The sequence below is a fragment of the Pseudophryne corroboree genome, chromosome 2 (genome assembly GCF_028390025.1).
Source record: "Pseudophryne corroboree isolate aPseCor3 chromosome 2, aPseCor3.hap2, whole genome shotgun sequence".
NCBI classification, from domain to species: domain Eukaryota; kingdom Metazoa; phylum Chordata; class Amphibia; order Anura; family Myobatrachidae; genus Pseudophryne; species Pseudophryne corroboree.
In genome coordinates, this window is record NC_086445.1 from 748,264,917 (window position 1) to 748,288,290 (window position 23,374).

General features: G+C 44.2%; 1 protein-coding gene across 1 annotated transcript in view; it reads right to left on the bottom strand.

The window, feature by feature from the left end:
• Positions 1–1,067: 1,067 nt before the first annotated feature.
• The window catches only part of SYT6 (synaptotagmin 6), an 855,303-nt gene continuing 832,996 nt past the window's right edge, over positions 1,068–23,374 (bottom strand). The window contains exon 7 of the mRNA XM_063955425.1: positions 1,068–4,789. Coding sequence (XP_063811495.1) covers positions 4,718–4,789 — 72 coding nt within the window. The 3' untranslated portion in view covers positions 1,068–4,717. The remainder of the gene's footprint in view (positions 4,790–23,374) is intronic.

Consider the following 23,374-nt stretch of genomic DNA (forward strand, 5'->3'; position numbering starts at 1 on the left):
CATTTAAATCACTTCTGAATCCTCCCGCACCTACCCCACCAGCCACTATCAAGGCACAGGATCTTGCTTCCTACTTCAAGGAGAAGATTGCTAAGATCCGAGATGAAATGGTATGCTCTTCGGCAGCCAGTGACCTGCTCCGTTCTTTACCTGAACCCTCTGGCACTCTTTCTTCATTTGATCCCACAAATGAAGATGAAGTATCATTACTCTTCTCATCCTGCTTCTCTACTACCTCTCCTCTTGATCCTTTACCCTCACAAATAAGTAAAGCTCTGTCTCTGGTGCTCATCCCTACCTTAACTAACATCTGTAATCTCTCTCTCTCTCTACTGGTATTTTTCCTTCACTCTTCAAGCATGCAGTGATTACTCCTATTTTAAAAAAACAAAATTCTGACCCTAATGCTCTCTCAAACTACCGCCCTATCTCTCAGCTCCCTTGTCTCTCTAAGCTACTTGAGAGACTTGCCTACACTCGACTCACACACTTTCTTAACTCATACACTTTGTTGGACCCACTTCAGTCAGGCTTCCGTTCCCAACATTCCACAGAGACGGCACTGACTAAAGTGGTTAATGATTTGGTCACTACGAAGTCTAAAGGCCACTACTCACTACTGATTCTTCTAGACCTATCTGCTGCATTTGACACTGTAGACCACTCTCTTCTCATACAGACACTACAATCCCTAGGTCTTAAAGACACAACCCTTTCTTGGTTCCTATCGTACCTATCTAATCGCTCCTTCAGTGTTCGCTTCTCTGAATCTACCTCCTCTTCGCTACCTCTTTCAGTTGGAGTACCGCAAGGCTCAGTCTTGGGTCCTCTGCTTTTCTCTATCTATACCTCATCTCTTGGTAAACTAATCAGCTCTTTTGGTTTTCAGTATCATCTGTACGCAGATGATACTCAAATCTACCTATCCTCCCCTGACTTGTCCCTATCTGTACTGGACCGTGTCACTGAATGCCTTTCTGCCATCTCATCCTGGATGACATCTCGCCACCTCAAACTTAATATTTCAAAGACAGAGTTAATTATATTTCCACCGGCCAATAGTAGGTACCAACCTGATATCTCTATCACTGTTGAAAACTCGACTATCTACCCTACCCCACAAGCTCGCTGCCTAGGTGTCATCCTTGACTCTGATCTGTCCTTTGTTCCCCACATTCAATCTGTCTCAAGATCATGTTACATGCATCTAAAAAACATATCCAAAATACGACCATACCTTACACAAGACACTGCAAAAACTCTAATCCACGCTCTCATTATCTCCCGCATTGATTATTGCAATAGTCTCCTAACTGGTCTTCCCAAAACGAGACTCTCACCACTACAATCCATTCTGAATGCAGCGGTGAGGCTTATCTTCCTCGTCTGCAGATCCACTCTGTCAGTCCCTCCATTGGTTACCTGTACTCTACCGCATTCAATATAAAATACTTTTACTCACACACAAGGCCATTAACCAAACTACACCAACGTACATCACTTCGCTTATCACAAAATATCTCCCAACCCGACCTCTTCGCTCTTCACAAGACCTGCGTCTCTCATCCACACTCATTACTCGCTCCCACTCACGACTGCAGGACTTTCATCGGGCTGCACCCACTCTGTGGAATGCCCTACCACGCACAATAAGACTCTCCTCTAGTCTCCAAACCTTCAAGCGTTCCCTCAAAACTCACCTCTTTAGGCAAGCTTATCACATTCCAGAACCGCCCACATAACTTTCATAAACCTTCCTATCAAATTACATCCACTCTATACAGTCCACACATATCCTCACATGTCTTTTCATTCTATGCAATAGATAGCACCTTTCCTTGTGTACATATGCCTATTTCCCTATATATTGTAAGCTTGCGAGCAGGGCCTTCCTACCTCTATGACTGTTATCACCCAGTTTGTTATTGTTATTTCAAATTGTAAAGCGCAACGGAATTTGCTGCGCTATATAAGAAACTGTTAATAAATAAATACTGTACATGCAAACATGCTTAATATTCTGCATACATACTATAAATATCATACAATACAAACATACATACATACATACATACATACATACATACACACACAAGCAGACATACCCAGGGATGTAAAGAGGAGACTGGTCTGGTGGCCACAGTACTGTAAAAAGCCGATGGAGCTCAGTCTTATGTGCAGCAAGCTCAGCTGATGAAAACTCCCTGCAGTAGCAGGAGTAACTGTGATCGCTATCGCGGTAGCGGTCGCGATCGCAGTTTGTGTTGAGACAGAGACAAAGCTGTCTCTGTCACTAAAAAACTATTTGGCCCATCAGGGGGGTTTCTGGGTAACCAGAAACCCCCCCTGCATGCGCTACTGAAACCTTAACCCAACCCTACCCCTAGTGCCTAATCCTCCACCTGGTACCTAACCATAACCATTTCCTTTTACAGACTAACCCTAGCCATCCTCCATGGCAGCCTAACCCTCCACCAATTACCTAGCCCTAACCCTATCCCTAATCCTTAAAATCGTGAAAAAATTGTGTCAACCTTTTCTGTGTTGACCATTTGAACATGTCACCTTTTTGACCCTGACAACCTACTGACTGTAGACCATCTGGTGTCGACCTACTGATTGTATATTTACTGTCTACAGTATCTTCCATCCAGCCACCGTTATTGTTTTCCTGAAATGCTCTGTGTCATGGGTGCAATGCAGTTTATAATGTTGGAACTCTGAGACAATGCAATCATTTCAATCTAAAAAAGAAATGCATTCCACTGATTTTGAAGACCAGAATACTATGAAAACACTATGATAAGCATTTTAACAGACTTAAAAAATCACTGGGAGAAAATGCATTAGTGAAAAACAATGTAAAACAATGCTAACCACTGATCACAGGGTCGGGTGATTAAACTGCTCAAATCACTCAGTCTATGCCAACTTGTTTAATCTGTTTTTTATGCTCCAGCAAGCATTCTGCTAGCACCAGCTACAAATAAGGCGAGGGAAATATCGCCAGTGTGACATAGGCCTTAGATGAAAAATGACCTTCAAAAGAGTTGCTTTATCTGGAAGAGCTAATATTGACAATAATAAATAATAAGTAAATATGTGAAGAACTTATGAATCCTGAAGCTCAGATACTGTAATCTTTGGGATAAGAAATATCTTCTGTGTTGAATACAAAATGCATACCGCATATTAGACCAGGAGTAAAAGCATGACGGGAGAATTCCACAGGTAAAACACTTAAGAATGGAAACTATTGCGGCTGTACCATTTCACCCTGAATTTTTTAGTAACTTTTCACATCTTATTTTTATACATATAAGCATGTACTGTATGTATATCCATGAATCTTCCCTAATATTATCTACAAGCTATAATAAATATATCATTTTGATGGAAGGGTTCAATGACGATTATACCTAGCACTGCAGTTTAATGGTTTTTTTTTTTTTTTTTTGCTGTTGTTCTTTTTATTTTTGTACTATTATTTTGCTTGTTTCTTGTGTTGTGGATTTCAGGCACCTTTGATCCCACAAGTACATCATTGAAAAATTATTAAAATATTCCACAGGGCCACAAAATTCACCTACCGGGAATTACCTTGGATATTTTATTTATAGTTGCACTTGAAGTGTGCAAAGATCTTGAAACACAAATAATGTGTGTGGTGTCAAATGTGGTTGAACAAAAGGCAGTGATAAGCTTAAATATACATTTTTAGATGATGTGCATTACCGAGTGAGACTGGCGACATTGCTCATATGTGACTGCAGCCCACGTGGATAGGTGCCTACACCATATCTGGAGCATAGTAAGAAGAAGCTGATCAACAAAACATTCACAAGCAAAGGGCTACAGATGACATGCTGCATTTTTAGTTGAAACTGTGAACATTGTATTTTTATGTCAATGCTGTCTGTATTGACTTCCTGAGTACTGCATAGGCATCCATCATATGTTAGGATTGCCTTAGCATTAAGAGAACTGCATTCTCATGCACCCTTAAAATTCCAGTGAGTGGGGTGTAGAAAGACCAACTCTTACAAAAAACTGTAACTTAATTTAACAATGTAAATTGCCTGTGACAGATATTGTAAGCATAAATAAAGCTCAAAATGTAAAAGCATTTCTAATGTTATTTTACACAAAATTAACATCATTAAAGACAAAACACATTGATGATAGTGTTCTCATATCACATATAAAGAACATACCAGAGCATGAGCACAGCATATAAATCATAGCTATTTCAGTTCTCACTCGTTCCTTGATGTCTGGTATCATCACATAACTGACTAATAGTGAAACGCGTCAGTGATAATGTCAGTGTCTTTAGATCTTCCTGGTTTTCTGTAGAGAAGAACACTTCAATGTACATTCATTGTCCACATAACAACAAATATTTCTCACATTAAAATTATATTTCTGTTTGCAATGCTGAAAATCTTCCAGTCTGCTTTTATATCTTCCTGTTATGTGTCTAATTTCTGATTTGAATTGTGAAAACACCAACATATGACATTTTAAGATACAACAGACCAAGACAAAACCAAACCACTTATTCACTTGTCCAGCTCTCATCTTGAACTCGATGCAAAGACCATTTGATTTATTGGTTTTTATGACTTGCTGTTAAGGTGGTGAGAGCTCTTCTTTAGGATTCTTAAACAAGTCCTCCAGGTTGATGCAAAAATCCAGGCGCTTACATTGACTGCTTTCAAGGAGTTGGTGGTGGTTTTGGGGAAGGGCATGAGCCCTGGCTGTCAAAGCTTGCTGCTCGGCCTTGCCACTGTGGAAAGGAAACAATATATTAAGGACAAGAAACAAAGTAAATTTCTGAACTGTGTGGTTGATTTATCAAGCAGTGAGAAAAGTAGAGAAGTGGCAGATTCTACCTATTATTTTATAGAGCATTCTTGATAAATGCTCTTTGCAGCTGATTGGTTGAACTTGATAGGGATAACTTCTCCATTAGTCCACTTCTCCACTGTTTTCATTGCTTGATACATCAACCCATTTTACCAGCACAAACTTCCTGCATCAGTTTAAAAATGTTCTCACATCACATCTCTGTGGTTTGGGGAATCTGGCTCATGTCACTATCTGATTCTTGCTCACTTCCCTACCCTCCATCATCATGACACTGACACGGTCCTCACCAACAAAAGCACATGAATGGACAGGTCATTGCTTTCTGCAATATCAGAACACTCATGTACATGTACTGTTTACATATTAAAGGGAGGTAAAGCATAGATGCAAAGCCGCCCAGTAACAGTGACAGGTAGCTCTGCAGAAAAATCCCCTTTTGTCTCCCCAGCCTCTTCTGTATCTCCAGCCCCCTTGTGCCACTCATGCTCTGGCCCTGCAGTGACTCTCAGCCCCCTTATGGCTTTCCAGCTCCAGTCCTGCAGTGTGACTCTAGCCCCTTCTCTATTTCCAGCTCCAGTCCCACAGTGTGACTCTAGCCCCTTCTCTACCTCCAGCTCCAGTCCCACAGTGTGGCTCTAGTCCCTTCTCTACCTCCAGCTCCAGTCCTGCACTGTGACTCTAGCCCCTTCTCTACCTCCAGCTCCAGTCCCACAGTGTGGCTCTAGTACCTTCTCTACCTCCAGCTCCAGTCCTGCACTGTGACTCTAGCCCCTTCTCTACCTCCAGCTCCAGTCCCACAGTGTGGCTCTAGTCCCTTCTCTACCTCCAGCTCCAGTCCTGCACTGTGACTCTAGCTCCTTCTCTACTTCCAGCTCCAGTCCCACAGTGTGGCTCTAGTCCCTTCTCTACCTCCAGCTCCAGTCCTGCACTGTGACTCTAGCCCTTCTCTACCTCCAGCTCCAGTCCCACAGTGTGGCTCTAGTCCCTTCTCTACCTCCAGCTCCAGTCCTGCACTGTGACTCTAGCTCCTTCTCTACTTCCAGCTCCAGTCCTGCAGTGTGACTCTAGCCCTTCTCTACCTCCAGCTCCAGTCCTGCAGTGTGAACCTAGCCCCTCCTCTACCTCCAGCTCCAGTCCCTCAGTGTTTCCACAGCCCCCTTCTGTATCTCTAGCTCTAGCCTCCTTGTGCCTTTTCAGCCCCCGTCTCCATCTCCAGCCCCTTTTTGTCTCTACTGCCCTATTCTCTACTGTATCTCCAACTCCCGTCCCTCAGTGTCTCTCCAGCCCCTTTCTGTCAAAGGAGATGAAGCGTCAATTCAGAGCAGTGACAGGCAGCTCTACATAAACACAGCAGGCTCTGGATCCGACCACTTCATGACCACCAGGAAACTGAAGCCTCTGAAACCCTGCAGCAGTTAGCTCCAATCTCCTTGCTGACAGCACTAGGGCTCTATATACACCTGCGTAGTGTTGATTGTGGGCTAATAACATTGTTTCAGAGTTTTTCTTCTGATGAACTACAAGTCCTACAAATCCTTGTTCCTTTCCCAAATTTTTTGGCTACCAGGGCATGCTGGCACTTGGGAACCCACCAGTGCCAGCATACTACAGGGCAGCTGGAGACAATGGACAGGACACAGTGTTATTGGACATAAAACAAAGTTATGAACAGGACAGAGCTTTCAGACCAGGGTTGCTAAAAAGTTCATATTAAGAAGCAAGCAAACACGTGCAAGAAACAGGCCATTTGGCTAAGTTAAATGATGGTTTGGTAGGATGAATAATAAATACAAATACTAGGATGAAATTTAACATCCTGTGATTCGTGGCAGCTGCGTGACGCCAGCAAGATGGTTACTAGAATTACAGCAGCAATTAGTTTAAAGGCAAACCCAACCTGGTTTTGCTTTTAAACCAATGATATGCAGTCAGGATAGGCAGATGAGCCTCACCTGCTATACTCTAGTATAATCCACAGTTTTGACTATAAAATGATTAGAATAATACAAGAGTTTTTAACAAATATATAATCTTTGTATTATTCAAATAAATTTTATAGTCAAAACTCACCAAACTTGCAGTGAACTGCTGGAAATACAGGGACTATCAGGGAGAGATCAGAGGTGAGACATCTATGAGCAGAGCCTCCCCTCTGTGATAGTCAGAAACCTCCTGGAACTGGCGGTGGGGCTGCCCTGTGGACAATAATACTGCAAAACAAACACAAGGGTAGGTAGCTACCTGATCTGCCTCACCAAGGGGGGCATGGCTTGATTCAGTGTCATGTGACCTATTCAGGAAGATCCCCACCACCCAATCAGGAGCAGTCAACACGAAGGAGAAGCTAATTATCAAGCAGTCAGCATGAAGGAGAAGCTAATTATCAAGATGGATAAAATGCAGGGGAAAGTGCTGGTGAGCGACTGCTGGGGATGGGAAAGTGGGGCATAGGGCTGGACCACTAACCTCCTGTGGGCAACATACCCCCTGCCACAGGGAGGAAACATATAGTTCCCAACAAGTTTTAGGCTGCTTCTGCAGAGGTTCTGCAACATGTTTTTGTTATTTTAAATGGTTAGTACTAGAGATGTGCACCGGAAATTTTTCGTGTTTTGTGTTTTGGTTTTGGATTCTGTTCCGCGGCCGTGTTTTGGATTCGGACGCATTTTGGCAAAACCTCCCTTAAAATTTTTTGTCGGATTCGGGTGTGTTTTGGATTCGGGTGTTTTTTTTTCAAAAACCCCTCAAAAACAGCTTAAATCATAGAATTTGGGGGTAATTTTGATCCTATAGTATTATTAACCTCAATAACCAGAATTTACACTCAATTCCAGTCTATTCTGAACACCTCACACCTCACAATATTATTTTTAGTCCTAAAATTTGCACCAAGGTCGCTGGATGACTAAGCTAAGCGACCCAAGTGGCCGGCACAAACACCTGGCCCATCTAGGAGTGGCACTGCAGTGTCAGACAGGATGGCACTCAAAAAAATTGGCCCCAAACAGCACATGGGTGGTCATTCCGAATTGTTCGCTCGCAAGCTGCTTTTAGCAGCTTTGCACACGCTAAGCCGCCGCCTACTGGGAGTGAATCTTAGCATAGTAAAATTGCGAACAAAAGATTAGCAGAATTGTGAATAGACACTTCTTAGCAGTTTCTGAGTAGCTCCACACTTACTCGGCAACTGCGATCAGTTCAGTCAGTTTCGTTCCTGGTTTGACGTCACAAACACTCCCAGCGTTCGCCCAGACACTCCCCCGTTTCTTCAGACACTCCCGCGTTATTCCCTGAAACGGCAGCATTTTTTCACACACACCCATAAAATGGCCAGTTTCCGCCCAGAAACACCCACTTCCTGTCAATCACATTACGATCACCAGAACGAAGAAAAAACCTCGTAATGCCGTGAGTAAAATTTCTAACTGCATAGCAAATTTACTTGGCGCAGTCGCAGTGCGAACATTGCGCATGCGCAATTAGCGGAAAATCGCTGCGATGCGAAGAAAATTACAGAGCGAACAACTCGGAATGAGGGCCATGATGCAAAGAAAAGAGAAAAAGAGGTGCACTGTGGTCGCTGGATGGCTAAGCTAAGCAACACAAACACCTCAATATCACAGGAATTATTCGTTCTAATCAATGGTATTATTGGTCCAAATCACTGGAAGAAAATGACAAAATCACAGGAATTATTCATTCTAATCAATGGTATTATTGGTCCAAATCACTGGAAGAAAATGACAAAATCACAGGAATTATTCGTTCTAATCAATGGTATTATTGGTCCAAATCACTGGAAGATAATGACAAAATCACTGGAATTATTTGGCAAGATCACTGTAATTAATAATTATAAATCACTGATATTAATTGGTAAAATCTCGCTATCACCTGCCTAGTGAAGTGGAATCTAGATGGGATTTTGTACCGGGGACACAATAACTTCATCAATTGTCTAAATTCCAATGCACTAATGGCGGAAAACGGGCGCACGTGTAACAGCGCACTGATTATACTGAGAACTGATTATACTGATCACTGATGATACTACGGAGAACTGATACTGAGCAGCGAGAACAGCACTGGACTATTGTACTGTAGTATACTGGTCCCCACAATGCAGCAAAGATATTGAGCACTGATCCGGAGAATAGAACTGAGTCTGACACGGAGCTGCAAGCTACAGCAATGACCTACTGTACTGGACTACTATATACTGGTGGTCACCACAATGCTGCACTGTACTACTATATACTGGTCACAACAATGCAGCACAGATATGGATACTAGAAGTGACACACAGCAGCAAGAAACAGCAAAGGCCTACTGTACTGTACTACTATATAGTGGTGGTCACCACAATGCTGCACTGTACTACTATATATACTGCTCACAACAATGCAGCACAGATATGGATACTTGCAGTGACACCGAGCTGCAAGATACAGCAATGGCCTACTGTACTGTACAACTATATACTGTTGGTCACCAAAATGCTGCACTGTACTACTATATATACTGCTCACAAAAATGCAGCACAGATATGGAATGGATACTTGCAGTGACACGGAGCTGCAAGATACAGCAATGGCCTACTGTACTGTACAAATATATACTGTTGGTCACCAAAATGCTGCACTGTACTACTATATATACTGCTCACAAAAATGCTGCAGCACAGATATGGAATGGATACTTGCAGTGACATGGAGCTGCAAGATACAGCAATGGCCTACTGTACTGTACAGCTATATACTGTTGGTCACCAAAATGCAGCACACTGAGCACAAATATTTGCAGCACACTGAGCACAGATATGGAGCTTTTCAGGCAGAGAACGTAGATATTTGCAGCACACTGAGCACAGATATTTGCAGCACACTGAGCACAGATATGGAGCTTTTCAGGCAGAGAACATAGCCACGTCCTCTCCGTTCAATCTCCAAAGTACGAGTGAAAATGGTGGTGGCGCGGCTTTTTATATAGAAATCGAATCTCGCGAGAATCCGACAGCGGGATGATGACGTTCGGCCTCGTTCGGGTTAACCGAGCAAGGCAGGAAGATCCGAGGCTGCCTCGGACCTGTGTAAAATAGGTGAAGTTCTGGGGGGGTTCGAATCTCGACGAACCGAACCCGCTCATCTCTAGTTAGTATAGTATACTAGGTTTTAAAAAATGTTAGTGCTCTCTGCCAGACCTTTTGTGGGCAGTCTTATTTTTTACCTACAACTTTCTGCAACAAACTGTTTTCAGTTATTAACTGGTAAGAAGAAAAAAAAAATGATTAATTAGTTATACAGTATATATTTATACTCCTTCATGTGATGCGGCAATCAGATAAGCATACAGTACATTATTCTTTTAAATTGTACGAGTCCATCAACTATGTGTGTTTATGTTCAATAAATGTTTTAAACATATTACACTATCAGAATTTTTTTTCCTTTGGGAGATTTCTGGTTTAAGGTGAAGGTTTGAAGTCCTCACAAGCAATTACAGGACAACCATATAACCACAGAGCATTCATTCCACATCCCAAAGGGAATATATATTTATATTTATTATTTATACACTTATACTACTATCTTTGTCCCTTTTTTAGTGTTTGTGGAGTTGTGTCACATTTAGTGTAGTGCTGTTAGTGTAGAGTAGAGATGAGCGGGTTCGGTTTCTCGGAAACCGAACCCCCCCGAACTTCAGCTTTTTTTACACGGGTCCGAGCAGGCTCGGATCCTCCCGCCTTGCTCGGTTAACCCGAGCGCGCCCGAACGTCATCATCACGCTGTCGGATTCTCGCGAGGCTCGGATTCTATATAAGGAGCCGCGCGTCGCCGCCATTTTTCACACGTGCATTGAGATTCATAGGGAGAGGACGTGGCTGGCGTCCTCTCCGTTTATAGAGATTCGAGAAGAGAGTGAGACAGTCTCACTAGAGAGAGACACAGTAGTAATTTTGGGGAGCATTAGGAGGAGTACTACTACTACTAGTACTTGCTGAAGTGAAGTGATAGATAGTGTGACTGTATTGTATTATCTGACTTGTGGGGGAGACACTGACAGTGGGGAGCAGTTAGAGTCTGAGAGCAGGACTCAGGACTCAGGAGTACATACTACATATAACGTACAGTGCACACTTTTGCTGCCAGAGTGCCACACCAGTATAATATATATTGTGATTGTATGCTTAGGAGTACTACTTGCAAGTTGCTGATAGTGTGACCAGTGACCTGACCACCAGTTTAATAATCACCACCAGTTTAATTAATATATATATATATATATATAATTGTATATAATTAATATATATATAATATTATAATTGTATACCACCTACCCGTTTTTTTTTTTTTTTCTTTCTTCTTTATACATACTACTATAGTAGCTTACTGTAGCAGTCTGCGGTGCTGCTGAGCTGACAGTGTCCAGCAGGTCCGTCATCAGTCATTACATAATAAATATATATACCTGTCCGGCTGCAGTACTAGTGATATTATATATACATATATATATTGATTTCATATCATTATCATCCAGTCTATATTAGCAGCAGACACAGTACGTTAGTCCACGGCTGTAGCTACCTCTGTGTCGGCACTCGGCAGTCCATCCATAATTGTATACCACCTACCCGTGGTTTTTTTTTCTTTCTTTCTTCTTGATACATACTACTATAGTAGCTTACTGTAGCAGTCTGCGGTGCTGCTGAGCTGACAGTGTCCAGCAGGTCCGTCATCAGTCATCATTACCTAATAAATATATATCTACCTGTCCGGCTGCAGTACTAGTGATATTATATATACATATATATATATATTGATTTCATATCATTATCATCCAGTCTATATTAGCAGCAGACACAGTACATTAGTCCACGGCTGTAGCTACCTCTGTGTCGGCACTCGGCAGTCCATCCATAATTGTATACCACCTACCCGTGTTTTTTTTTTTTTCTTCTTGATACATACTACTATAGTAGCTTACTGTAGCAGTCTGCGGTGCTGCTGAGCTGACAGTGTCCAGCAGGTCCGTCATCAGTCATCATTACCTAATAAATATATATCTACCTGTCCGGCTGCAGTACTAGTGATATTATATATACATATATATATTGATTTCATATCATTATCATCCAGTCTATATTAGCAGCAGACACAGTACGTTAGTCCACGGCTGTAGCTACCTCTGTGTCGGCACTCGGCAGTCCATCCATAATTGTATACCACCTACCCGTGGTTTTTTTTTTCTTTCTTCTTGATACATACTACTATAGTAGCTTACTGTAGCAGTCTGCGGTGCTGCTGAGCTGACAGTGTCCAGCAGGTCCGTCATCAGTCATCATTACCTAATTAATATATATCTACCTGTCCGGCTGCAGTACTAGTGATATTATATATACATATATATATATTGATTTCATATCATTATCATCCAGTCTATATTAGCAGCAGACACAGTACGTTAGTCCACGGCTGTAGCTACCTCTGTGTCGGCACTCGGCAGTCCATCCATAATTGTATACCACCTACCCGTGGTTTTTTTTTTTCTTTCTTCTTGATACATACTACTATAGTAGCTTACTGTAGCAGTCTGCGGTGCTGCTGAGCTGACAGTGTCCAGCAGGTCCGTCATCAGTCATCATTACCTAATAAATATATATCTACCTGTCCGGCTGCAATACTAGTGATATTATATATACATATATATATATATTGATTTCATATCATTATCATCCAGTCTATATTAGCAGCAGACACAGTACGTTAGTCCACGGCTGTAGCTACCTCTGTGTCGGCACTCGGCAGTCCATCCATAATTGTATACCACCTACCCGTGGTTTTTTTTTTCTTTCTTCTTGATACATACTACTATAGTAGCTTACTGTAGCAGTCTGCGGTGCTGCTGAGCTGACAGTGTCCAGCAGGTCCGTCATCAGTCATCATTACCTAATAAATATATATCTACCTGTCCGGCTGCAGTACTAGTGATATTATATATACATATATATATATATTGATTTCATATCATTATCATCCAGTCTATATTAGCAGCAGACACAGTACGTTAGTCCACGGCGGTAGCTACCTCTGTGTCGGCACTCGGCAGTCCATCCATAATTGTATACCACCTACCCGTGGTTTTTTTTTTCTTTCTTCTTGATACATACTACTATAGTAGCTTACTGTAGCAGTCTGCGGTGCTGCTGAGCTGACAGTGTCCAGCAGGTCCGTCATCAGTCATCATTACCTAATAAATATATATCTACCTGTCCGGCTGCAGTACTAGTGATATTATATATACATATATATATTGATTTCATATCATTATCATCCAGTCTATATTAGCAGCAGACACAGTACGTTAGTCCACGGCTGTAGCTACCTCTGTGTCGGCACTCGGCAGTCCATCCATAATTGTATACCACCTGCCCGTGGTTTTTTTTTTTCTTTCTTCTTGATACATACTACTATAGTAGCTTACTGTAGCAGTCTGCGGTGCTGCTGAGCTGACAGTGTCCAGCAGGTCCGTCATCAGTCATCATTACCTAATAAATATATATCTACCTGTCCGGCTGCAGTACTAGTGATATTATATATACATATATATATTGATTTCATATCATTATCATCCAGTCTATATTAGCAGCAGACACAGTACGTTAGTCCACTGCTGTAGCTACCTCTGTGTCGGCACTCGGCAGTCCATCCATAATTGTATACCACCTACCCGTGTTTTTTTTTTTTCTTTCTTCTTGATACATACTACTATAGTAGCTTACTGTAGCAGTCTGCGGTGCTGCTGAGCTGACAGTGTCCAGCAGGTCCGTCATCAGTCATCATTACCTAATAAATATATATCTACCTGTCCGGCTGCAGTACTAGTGATATTATATATACATATATATATTGATTTCATATCATTATCATCCAGTCTATATTAGCAGCAGACACAGTACGGTAGTCCACAGCTGTAGCTACCTCTGTGTCGGCACTCAGCAGTCCATCCATAAGTATACTAGTATCCATCCATCTCCATTGTTTACCTGAGGTGCCTTTTAGTTGTGCCTATTAAAATATGGAGAACAAAAATGTTGAGGTTCCAAAATTAGGAAAGATCAAGATCCACTTCCACCTCGTGCTGAAGCTGCTGCCACTAGTCATGGCCGAGACGATGAAATGCCAGCAACGTCGTCTGCCAAGGCCGATGCCCAATGTCATAGTACAGAGCATGTCAAATCCAAAACACCAAATATCAGTAAAAAAAGGACTCCAAAACCTAAAATAAAATTGTCGGAGGAGAAGCGTAAACTTGCCAATATGCCATTTACCACACGGAGTGGCAAGGAACGGCTGAGGCCCTGGCCTATGTTCATGGCTAGTGGTTCAGCTTCACATGAGGATGGAAGCACTCAGCCTCTCGCTAGAAAAATGAAAAGATTCAAGCTGGCAAAAGCAGTAGCACCGCAAAGAACTGTGCGTTCTTCGAAATCCCAAATCCACAAGGAGAGTCCGACTCCAATTGTGTCGGTTGCGATGCCTGACCTTCCCAACACTGGACGTGAAGAGCATGCGCCTTCCACCATTTGCACGCCCCCTGCAAGTGCTGGAAGGAGCACCCGCAGTCCAGTTCCTGATAGTCAGATTGAAGATGTCAGTGTTGAAGTACACCAGGATGAGGAGGATATGGGTGTTGCTGGCGCTGGGGAGAAAATTGACCAGGAGGATTCTGATGGTGAGGTGGTTTGTTTAAGTCAGGCACCCGGGGAGACACCTGTTGTCCGTGGGAGGAATATGGCCACTGACATGCCTGGTGAAAATACCAAAAAAATCAGCTCTTCGGTGTGGAAGTATTTCAACAGAAATGCGGACAACAGGTGTCAAGCCGTGTGTTGCCTTTGTCAAGCTGTAATAAGTAGGGGTAAGGACGTTAACCACCTCGGAACATCCTCCCTTATACGTCACCTGCAGCGCATTCATAATAAGTCAGTGACAAGTTCAAAAACTTTGGGTGACAGCGGAAGCAGTCCACTGACCAGTAAATACCTTCCTCTTGTAACCAAGCTCACGCAAACCACCCCACCAACTCCCTCAGTGTCAATTTCCTCCTTCCCCAGGAATGCCAATAGTCCTGCAGGCCATGTCACTGGCAAATCTGACGATTCCTCTCCTGCCTGGGATTCCTCCGATGCATCCTTGCGTGTAACACCTACTGCTGCTGGCGCTGCTGTTGTTGCTGCTGGGAGTCGATGGTCATCCCAGAGGGGAAGTCGTAAGACCACTTTTACTACTTCCACCAAGCAATTGACTGTCCAACAGTCCTTTGCGAGGAAGATGAAATATCACAGCAGTCATCCTACTGCAAAGCGAATAACTGAGGCCTTGGCATCCTGGGTGGTGAGAAACGTGGTTCCGGTATCCATCATTACTGCAGAGCCAACTAGAGACTTGTTGGAGGTACTGTGTCCCCGGTACCAAATACCATCTAGGTTCCATTTCTCTAGGCAGGCGATACCGAAAATGTACACAGACCTCAGAAAAAGAGTCACCAGTGTCCTAAAAAATGCAGCTGTACCCAATGTCCACTTAACCACGGACATGTGGACAAGTGGAGCAGGGCAGGGTCAGGACTATATGACTGTGACAGCCCACTGGGTAGATGTATGGACTCCCGCCGCAAGAACAGCAGCGGCGGCACCAGTAGCAGCATCTCGCAAACGCCAACTCTTTCCTAGGCAGGCTACGCTTTGTGTCACCGGTTTCCAGAATACGCACACAGCTGAAAACCTCTTACGGCAACTGAGGAAGATCATCGCGGAATGGCTTACCCCAATTGGACTCTCCTGTGGATTTGTGGCATCGGACAACGCCAGCAATATTGTGTGTGCATTAAATATGGGCAAATTCCAGCACGTCCCATGTTTTGCACATACCTTGAATTTGGTGGTGCAGAATTTTTTAAAAAACGACAGGGGCGTGCAAGAGATGCTGTCGGTGGCCAGAAGAATTGCGGGACACTTTCGGCGTACAGGCACCACGTACAGAAGACTGGAGCACCACCAAAAACAACTGAACCTGCCCTGCCATCATCTGAAGCAAGAAGTGGTAACGAGGTGGAATTCAACCCTCTATATGCTTCAGAGGTTGGAGGAGCAGCAAAAGGCCATTCAAGCCTATACAATTGAGCACGATATAGGAGGTGGAATGCACCTGTCTCAAGCGCAGTGGAGAATGATTTCAACGTTGTGCAAGGTTCTGCTGCCCTTTGAACTTGCCACACGTGAAGTCAGTTCAGACACTGCCAGCCTGAGTCAGGTCATTCCCCTCATCAGGCTTTTGCAGAAGAAGCTGGAGGCATTGAAGGAGGAGCTAACACAGAGCGATTCCGCTAGGCATGTGGGACTTGTGGATGGAGCCCTTAATTCGCTTAACAAGGATTCACGGGTGGTCAATCTGTTGAAATCAGAGCACTACATTTTGGCCACCGTGCTCGATCCTAGATTTAAAGCCTACCTTGGATCTCTCTTTCCGGCAGACACAAGTCTGCTGGGGTTGAAAGACCTGCTGGTGAGAAAATTGTCAAGTCAAGCGGAACGCGACCTGTCAACATCTCCTCCTTCACATTCTCCCGCAACTGGGGGTGCGAGGAAAAGGCTCAGAATTCCGAGCCCACCCGCTGGCGGTGATGCAGGGCAGTCTGGAGCGACTGCTGATGCTGACATCTGGTCCGGACTGAAGGACCTGACAACGATTACGGACATGTCGTCTACTGTCACTGCATATGATTCTCTCACCATTGAAAGAATGGTGGAGGATTATATGAGTGACCGCATCCAAGTAGGCACGTCACACAGTCCGTACTTATACTGGCAGGAAAAAGAGGCAATTTGGAGGCCCTTGCACAAACTGGCTTTATTCTACCTAAGTTGCCCTCCCACAAGTGTGTACTCCGAAAGAGTGTTTAGTGCCGTCGCTCACCTTGTCAGCAATCGGCGTACGAGGTTACATCCAGAAAATGTGGAGAAGATGATGTTCATTAAAATGAATTATAATCAATTCCTCCGTGGAGACATTGACCAGCAGCAATTGCCTCCACAAAGTACACAGGGAGCTGAGATGGTGGATTCCAGTGGGGACGAATTGATAATCTGTGAGGAGGGGGATGTACACGGTGATATATCGGAGGATGATGATGAGGTGGACATCTTTCCTCTGTAGAGCCAGTTTGTGCAAGGAGAGATTAATTGCTTCTTTTTTGGTGGGGGTCCAAACCATCCCGTCATTTCAGTCACAGTCATGTGGCAGACCCTGTCACTGAAATGATGGGTTGGTTAAAGTGTGCATGTCCTGTTTATACAACATAAGGGTGGGTGGGAGGGCCCAAGGACAATTCCATCTTGCACCTCTTTTTTCTTTAATTTTTCTTTGCGTCATGTGCTGTTTGTGGAGTGTTTTTTGGAAGGGCCATCCTGCGTGACACTGCAGTGCCACTCCTAGATGGGCCCGGTGTTTGTGTCGGCACTAGGGTCGCTTATCTTACTCACACAGCTACCTCATTGCGCCTCTTTTTTTCTTTGCGTCATGTGCTGTTTGGGGAGTGTTTTTTGGAAGGGCCATCCTGCGTGACACTGCAGTGCCACTCCTAGATGGGCCCGGTGTTTGTGTCGGCCACTAGGGTCGCTTATCTTACTCACACAGCTACCTCATTGCGCCTCTTTTTTTCTTTGCGTCATGTGCTGTTTGTGGGGTGTTTTTTGGAAGGGCCATCCTGCGTGACACTGCAGTGCCACTCCTAGATGGGCCCGGTGTTTGTGTCGGCCACTAGGGTCGCTTATCTTACTCACACAGCTACCTCATTGCGCCTCTTTTTTTCTTTGCGTCATGTGCTGTTTGGGGAGTGTTTGTTGGAAGGGCCATCCTGCGTGACACTGCAGTGCCACTCCTAGATGGGCCCGGTGTTTGTGTCGGCCACTAGGGTCGCTTATCTTACTCACACAGCTACCTCATTGCGCCTCTTTTTTTCTTTGCGTCATGTGCTGTTTGGGGAGTGTTTTTTGGAAGGGCCATCCTGCGTGACACTGCAGTGCCACTCCTAGATGGGCCCGGTGTTTGTGTCGGCCACTAGGGTCGCTTATCTTACTCACACAGCTACCTCATTGCGCCTCTTTTTTTCTTTGCGTCATGTGCTGTTTGGGGAGTGTTTTTTGGAAGGGCCATCCTGCGTGACACTGCAGTGCCACTCCTAGATGGGCCCGGTGTTTGTGTCGGCCACTAGGGTCGCTTATCTTACTCACACAGCTACCTCATTGCGCCTCTTTTTTTCTTTGCGTCATGTGCTGTTTGTGGAGTGTTTTTTGGAAGGGCCATCCTGCGTGACACTGCAGTGCCACTCCTAGATGGGCCCGGTGTTTGTGTCGGCCACTAGGGTCGCTTATCTTACTCACACAGCTACCTCATTGCGCCTCTTTTTTTCTTTGCGTCATGTGCTGTTTAGGGAGTGTTTTTTGGAAGGGCCATCCTGCGTGACACTGCAGTGCCACTCCTAGATGGGCCCGGTGTTTGTGTCGGCCACTAGGGTCGCTTATCTTACTCACACAGCTACCTCATTGCGCCTCTTTTTTTCTTTGCGTCATGTGCTGTTTGGGGAGTGTTTTTTGGAAGGGCCATCCTGCGTGACACTGCAGTGCCACTCCTAGATGGGCCCGGTGTTTGTGTCGGCCACTAGGGTCGCTTATCTTACTCACACAGCTACCTCATTGCGCCTCTTTTTTTCTTTGCGTCATGTGCTGTTTGGGGAGTGTTTTTTGGAAGGGCCATCCTGCGTGACACTGCAGTGCCACTCCTAGATGGGCCCGGTGTTTGTGTCGGCCACTAGGGTCGCTTATCTTACTCACACAGCTACCTCATTGCGCCTCTTTTTTTCTTTGCGTCATGTGCTGTTTGGGGAGTGTTTTTTGTAAGGGCTATCCTGCGTGACACTGCAGTGCCACTCCTAGATGGGCCCGGTGTTTGTGTCGGCCACTAGGGTCGCTTATCTTACTCACACAGCTACCTCATTGCGCCTCTTTTTTTCTTTGCGTCATGTGCTGTTTGGGGAGTGTTTTTTGGAAGGGCCATCCTGCGTGACACTGCAGTGCCACTCCTAGATGGGCCAGGTGTTTGTGTCGGCCACTAGGGTCGCTTAGCTTAGTCATCCAGCGACCTCGGTGCAAATTTTAGGACTAAAAATAATATTGTGAGGTGTGAGGTATTCAGAATAGACTGAAAATGAGTGGAAATTATGGTTTTTGAGGTTAATAATACTTTGGGATCAAAATGACCCCCAAATTCTATGATTTAAGCTGTTTTTTAGGTTTTTTGGAAAAAAAACACCCGAATCCAAAACACACCCGAATCCGACAAAAAAAATTCGGTGAGGTTTTGCCAAAACGCGGTCGAACCCAAAACACGGCCGCGGAACCGAACCCAAAACCAAAACACAAAACCCGAAAAATTTCCGGCGCTCATCTCTAGTGTAGAGCTCAAGATGCTTAAGATCCAGCACTTTATACTTTGCATGTGAGCATAAGTGACTTTTTAATTTAATTTTGTTGCAAGAAAAACTGTATTCCTTTAACTCCCTGCCTATGATCCATATGATCCATATGACATAACGAGTTTGCTCATTGTAAGGGAGCTTGTATTCTAAAGTGTAGCTTGGATTTGTAAGTGTATGTGAGTTGGAATCAGCAGAAGGAGCTGGAAGCTGAGTGAAAAGGAGGTGCAGTGAGCTGGAACAACTGCAACTGCTAGGTGGAGTATTGGTGCCGCAGAAGAGGTCCCACTTAGATAAGTATTGATTGCTTACTTATTGTGTATTGATTGTATTGGTTAGTTGGTTTTTATTCTCTTTATTTTACTTTCGAAAGGTAATAGGGAGTTGAGTTCTCAAACAATGGGAGGGGCCATGATTGAGAGTCTCACTCAGTGCGTGTCGTGCAAGATGTATGCACACCTGGAGCAGCCGACCCAGGGCAAATATATATGCACGAGATGTGAGCGAACGGTTGCCCTGAAAGCCCAGGTAACTGATCTAGAGCAGACCGTTACGCGACTGAGGGATACTTTCAATCTCGAGCGTAGTTTAACGGTGGAGGAGTTGCAACAGGGGTCACTGGTAGATGAGGAAAATCAGGTAGGCAGTTGGGTCACTGTTAGAAGGGAGAAAAAGAGGGGGAGGCACAACATCTCAGATCTATCAAACCCGAACAAATTTGCCCGATTGTCGAAGATTCGGTGGATGATAGCGACGAAATGATGGAGCTGGAGGAGACTGCTCACTCTAGCAACTGGAGGAGTGATCCCTCTGGCTCAGATGGGATGAAAGCTAGAGAGGCACCCAGGCAGATGGTGGTGGTAGGGGACTCTATCATTAGGAAGGCAGTTAGGGCAATCTGCTACCGGGACCGTGATCGCCGTACAGTCTGTTGTCTACCGGGTGCTCGGGTACGGCACATCGCGGACCGGGTAGATAGATTGTTGGGAGGGGCTGGGAAAGACCCGGCGGTCTTGGTGCACGTTGGCACCAACGACAAAGTTAGTGGTAGGTGGGATGTCCTTAAGAAAGATTATAGGGACTTAGGCCAGAAACTAAAAAAAAGGACATCTAAGGCAATTTTCTCCAAAATATTACCAGTGCCATGCGCTAGCCCAGGGAGACAGAGGGAGATTAGGGAGGTAAATGTGTGGCTCAGAGACTGGTGTAGGAAAGAGGGGTTTGTGTTCTTGGAACACTGGGCGGACTTCTCAGTCAGGCGCCATCTTTTTTCTCGTGATGGATTGCACCTGAATGAGGAAGGGGCTGAGGTGCTGGGGGGTAGGATGGTTAGTAGGTTGGAGGAGCTTTTAAACTAGGAGCCTGGGGGGAGGGTTTAGCTAGAAACTATGGGTCATGCAGCGAGTATAGTAGGGATGGTGGTAGTGAGATAAATGGGGGTGAGAAGGGTGGAGGGAAAGTGCAACCGGTAAGGGTATTTACATGGGTTCTATTAAGGGTGTTAAGAAAGGCATTGCTAAAGCATTAAATAATAACAATTATGTGTCATCATTACAGACTATAGAAAATGTTGTACGGGACTTAAGGGAAAATACTTATGTCAGGGCGGTGATTTTAGACGGGAACATTGGGTGAACCAAAGAGAAAAGTAAGGTGGGCAATACTAAGTATGGTGGGGTTGGAGAGGGAGTGAGAAGGACAGTCTGTATCACTAACTCAACGGATGCACTAGTTAACCAGGATGGGAAATCTTTAGGAAAACAAACAAATAAAGGAACCGATAAACTAAAATGTATGCTTGCAAACGCAAAAAGTCTAGCAGGTAAAATGGGGGAATTGTAATTGTTAGCATCAAAGGCTGAGTATGACATTATAGGTAATTCGGAAACATGGTGGGACGACTCTCACGACTGGGTTGCTAACTTGGAGGGGTATTCTCTTTTTAGGAGGGACAGGGCTAACAAAAGAGGAGGAGGTGTATGTCTTTATGTCAAACCATCACTTAAACCATACCTAAAGGAGGTTATGCAAAGAAAGAATTACCAAGGTAATGGGCCCGGCGCTTCAAAATGTGATGTTTATCCCAAAGCAGCTGTTTACAGAGATAGTTAATCCCTGAGGATAAATACTAGGAAAAGATATACAGCGCTATAAACTGGATATAAACAATATAACTTTTTATTTTACAAAATTAAATATTTGGTTGCAACCATGAATATAAAAAAAAAAAATTAAAAAATGTGTAAAATAGGGCAAACACAGCACAGCACTTCATTCGGTATATTACCACTTGTAGAGGCCAAACACAGTCTCCTGTAAAGAATCCTTTGGAAAGAAATGCCACAGTCCAAGGGGTGTATATAGCACTTGTGGAGATGTAAAGTCCATACGGAGTGGATGGAGAGCCTTCGAAGCTTGATTATGGACAGTTATAGTCCTATTGAAAGCATGGTCTCGTACTCCTCTTGCGGACACCAACAAGATCCCCGTTTCAGGCGTGAAGGACTTCTAGGCGTATTCCAGGATAGGATGTTAGTAGTTGTAGTGGAGGCCTCTGTAAACCGACGCGTTACGCTGTGTCAACAGCTTTATCAAGATGTATGTATGTCCATTGTGCAGTTGCCCTTTTTAAAGGCTGTGCTGATTGCCCATTGTTAGCAGCTGTACTTAAATTACAATCATTAAATAACACAAAAAATAAAACTATATCCAGTTTAGTTTATTAGTAATATATGGAGACAAGTGTATATGTATTCAAAAACCACTTTTGTTTCTTATTATTTATAATCAGTATACAGAATAATAGAAGCATTTCCTGGTTTACTATTGCGATCATGTGACCGCATATGTATGCTTCCTGTATCTGGAACGCATACCAGACTATGATAGGCTCCAGAAACAGGAAACGTCGATCACGTGACGCTGTTTGCGTACACGTGATCGGCTGTAATACTCGCGATAGCCATAAAGTGCAAAACAAGGTCATGATCACATGACCGGATCCCCTTATGTGACGCGGCTCCCGAAGTGCTGGCTGCAATGCTCGCGAGAGCCGCGGATTCCACAACGAGGTCTTGGTCACGTGACCGGACCTACCCATGTGACGCGACTCCCGGAAGCATACAATACCAGCAGTCCTGGAGCTGGTATTGTATGCTTCCGGGAGTCGCGTCACATGGGTAGGTCCGGTCACGTGACCAAGACCTCGTTGTGGAATCCGCGGCTCTCGCGAGCATTGAAGCCAGCACTTCGGGAGCCGCGTTACATAAGGGGATCCGGTCATGTGATCATGACCTTGTTTTGCACTTTATGGCTATCGCGAGTATTACAGCCGATCACGTGTACGCAAACAGCGTCACGTGATCGACGTTTCCTGTTTCTGGAGCCTATGATAGTCTGGTATGCGTTCCAGATACAGGAAGCATACATATGCGGTCACATGATCGCAATAGTAAACCAGGAAATGCTTCTATTATTCTGTATACTGATTATAAATAATAAGAAACAAAAGTGGTTTTTGAATACATATACACTTGTCTCCATATATTACTAATAAACTAAACTGGATATAGTTTTATTTTTTGTGTTATTTAATGATTGTAATTTAAGTACAGCTGCTAACAATGGGCAATCAGCACAGCCTTTAAAAAGGGCAACTGCACAATGGACATACATACACCTTGATAAAGCTGTTGACACAGCGAAACGCGTCGGTTTACAGAGGCCTCCACTACAACTACTAACATCCTATCCTGGAATACGCCTAGAAGTCCTTCACGCCTGAAACGGGGATCTTGTTGGTGTCCGCAAGAGGAGTACGAGACCATGCTTTCAATAGGACTATAACTGTCCATAATCAAGCTTCGAAGGCTCTCCATCCACTCCGTATGGACTTTACATCTCCACAAGTGCTATATACACCCCTTGGACTGTGGCATTTCTTTCCAAAGGATTCTATACAGGAGACTGT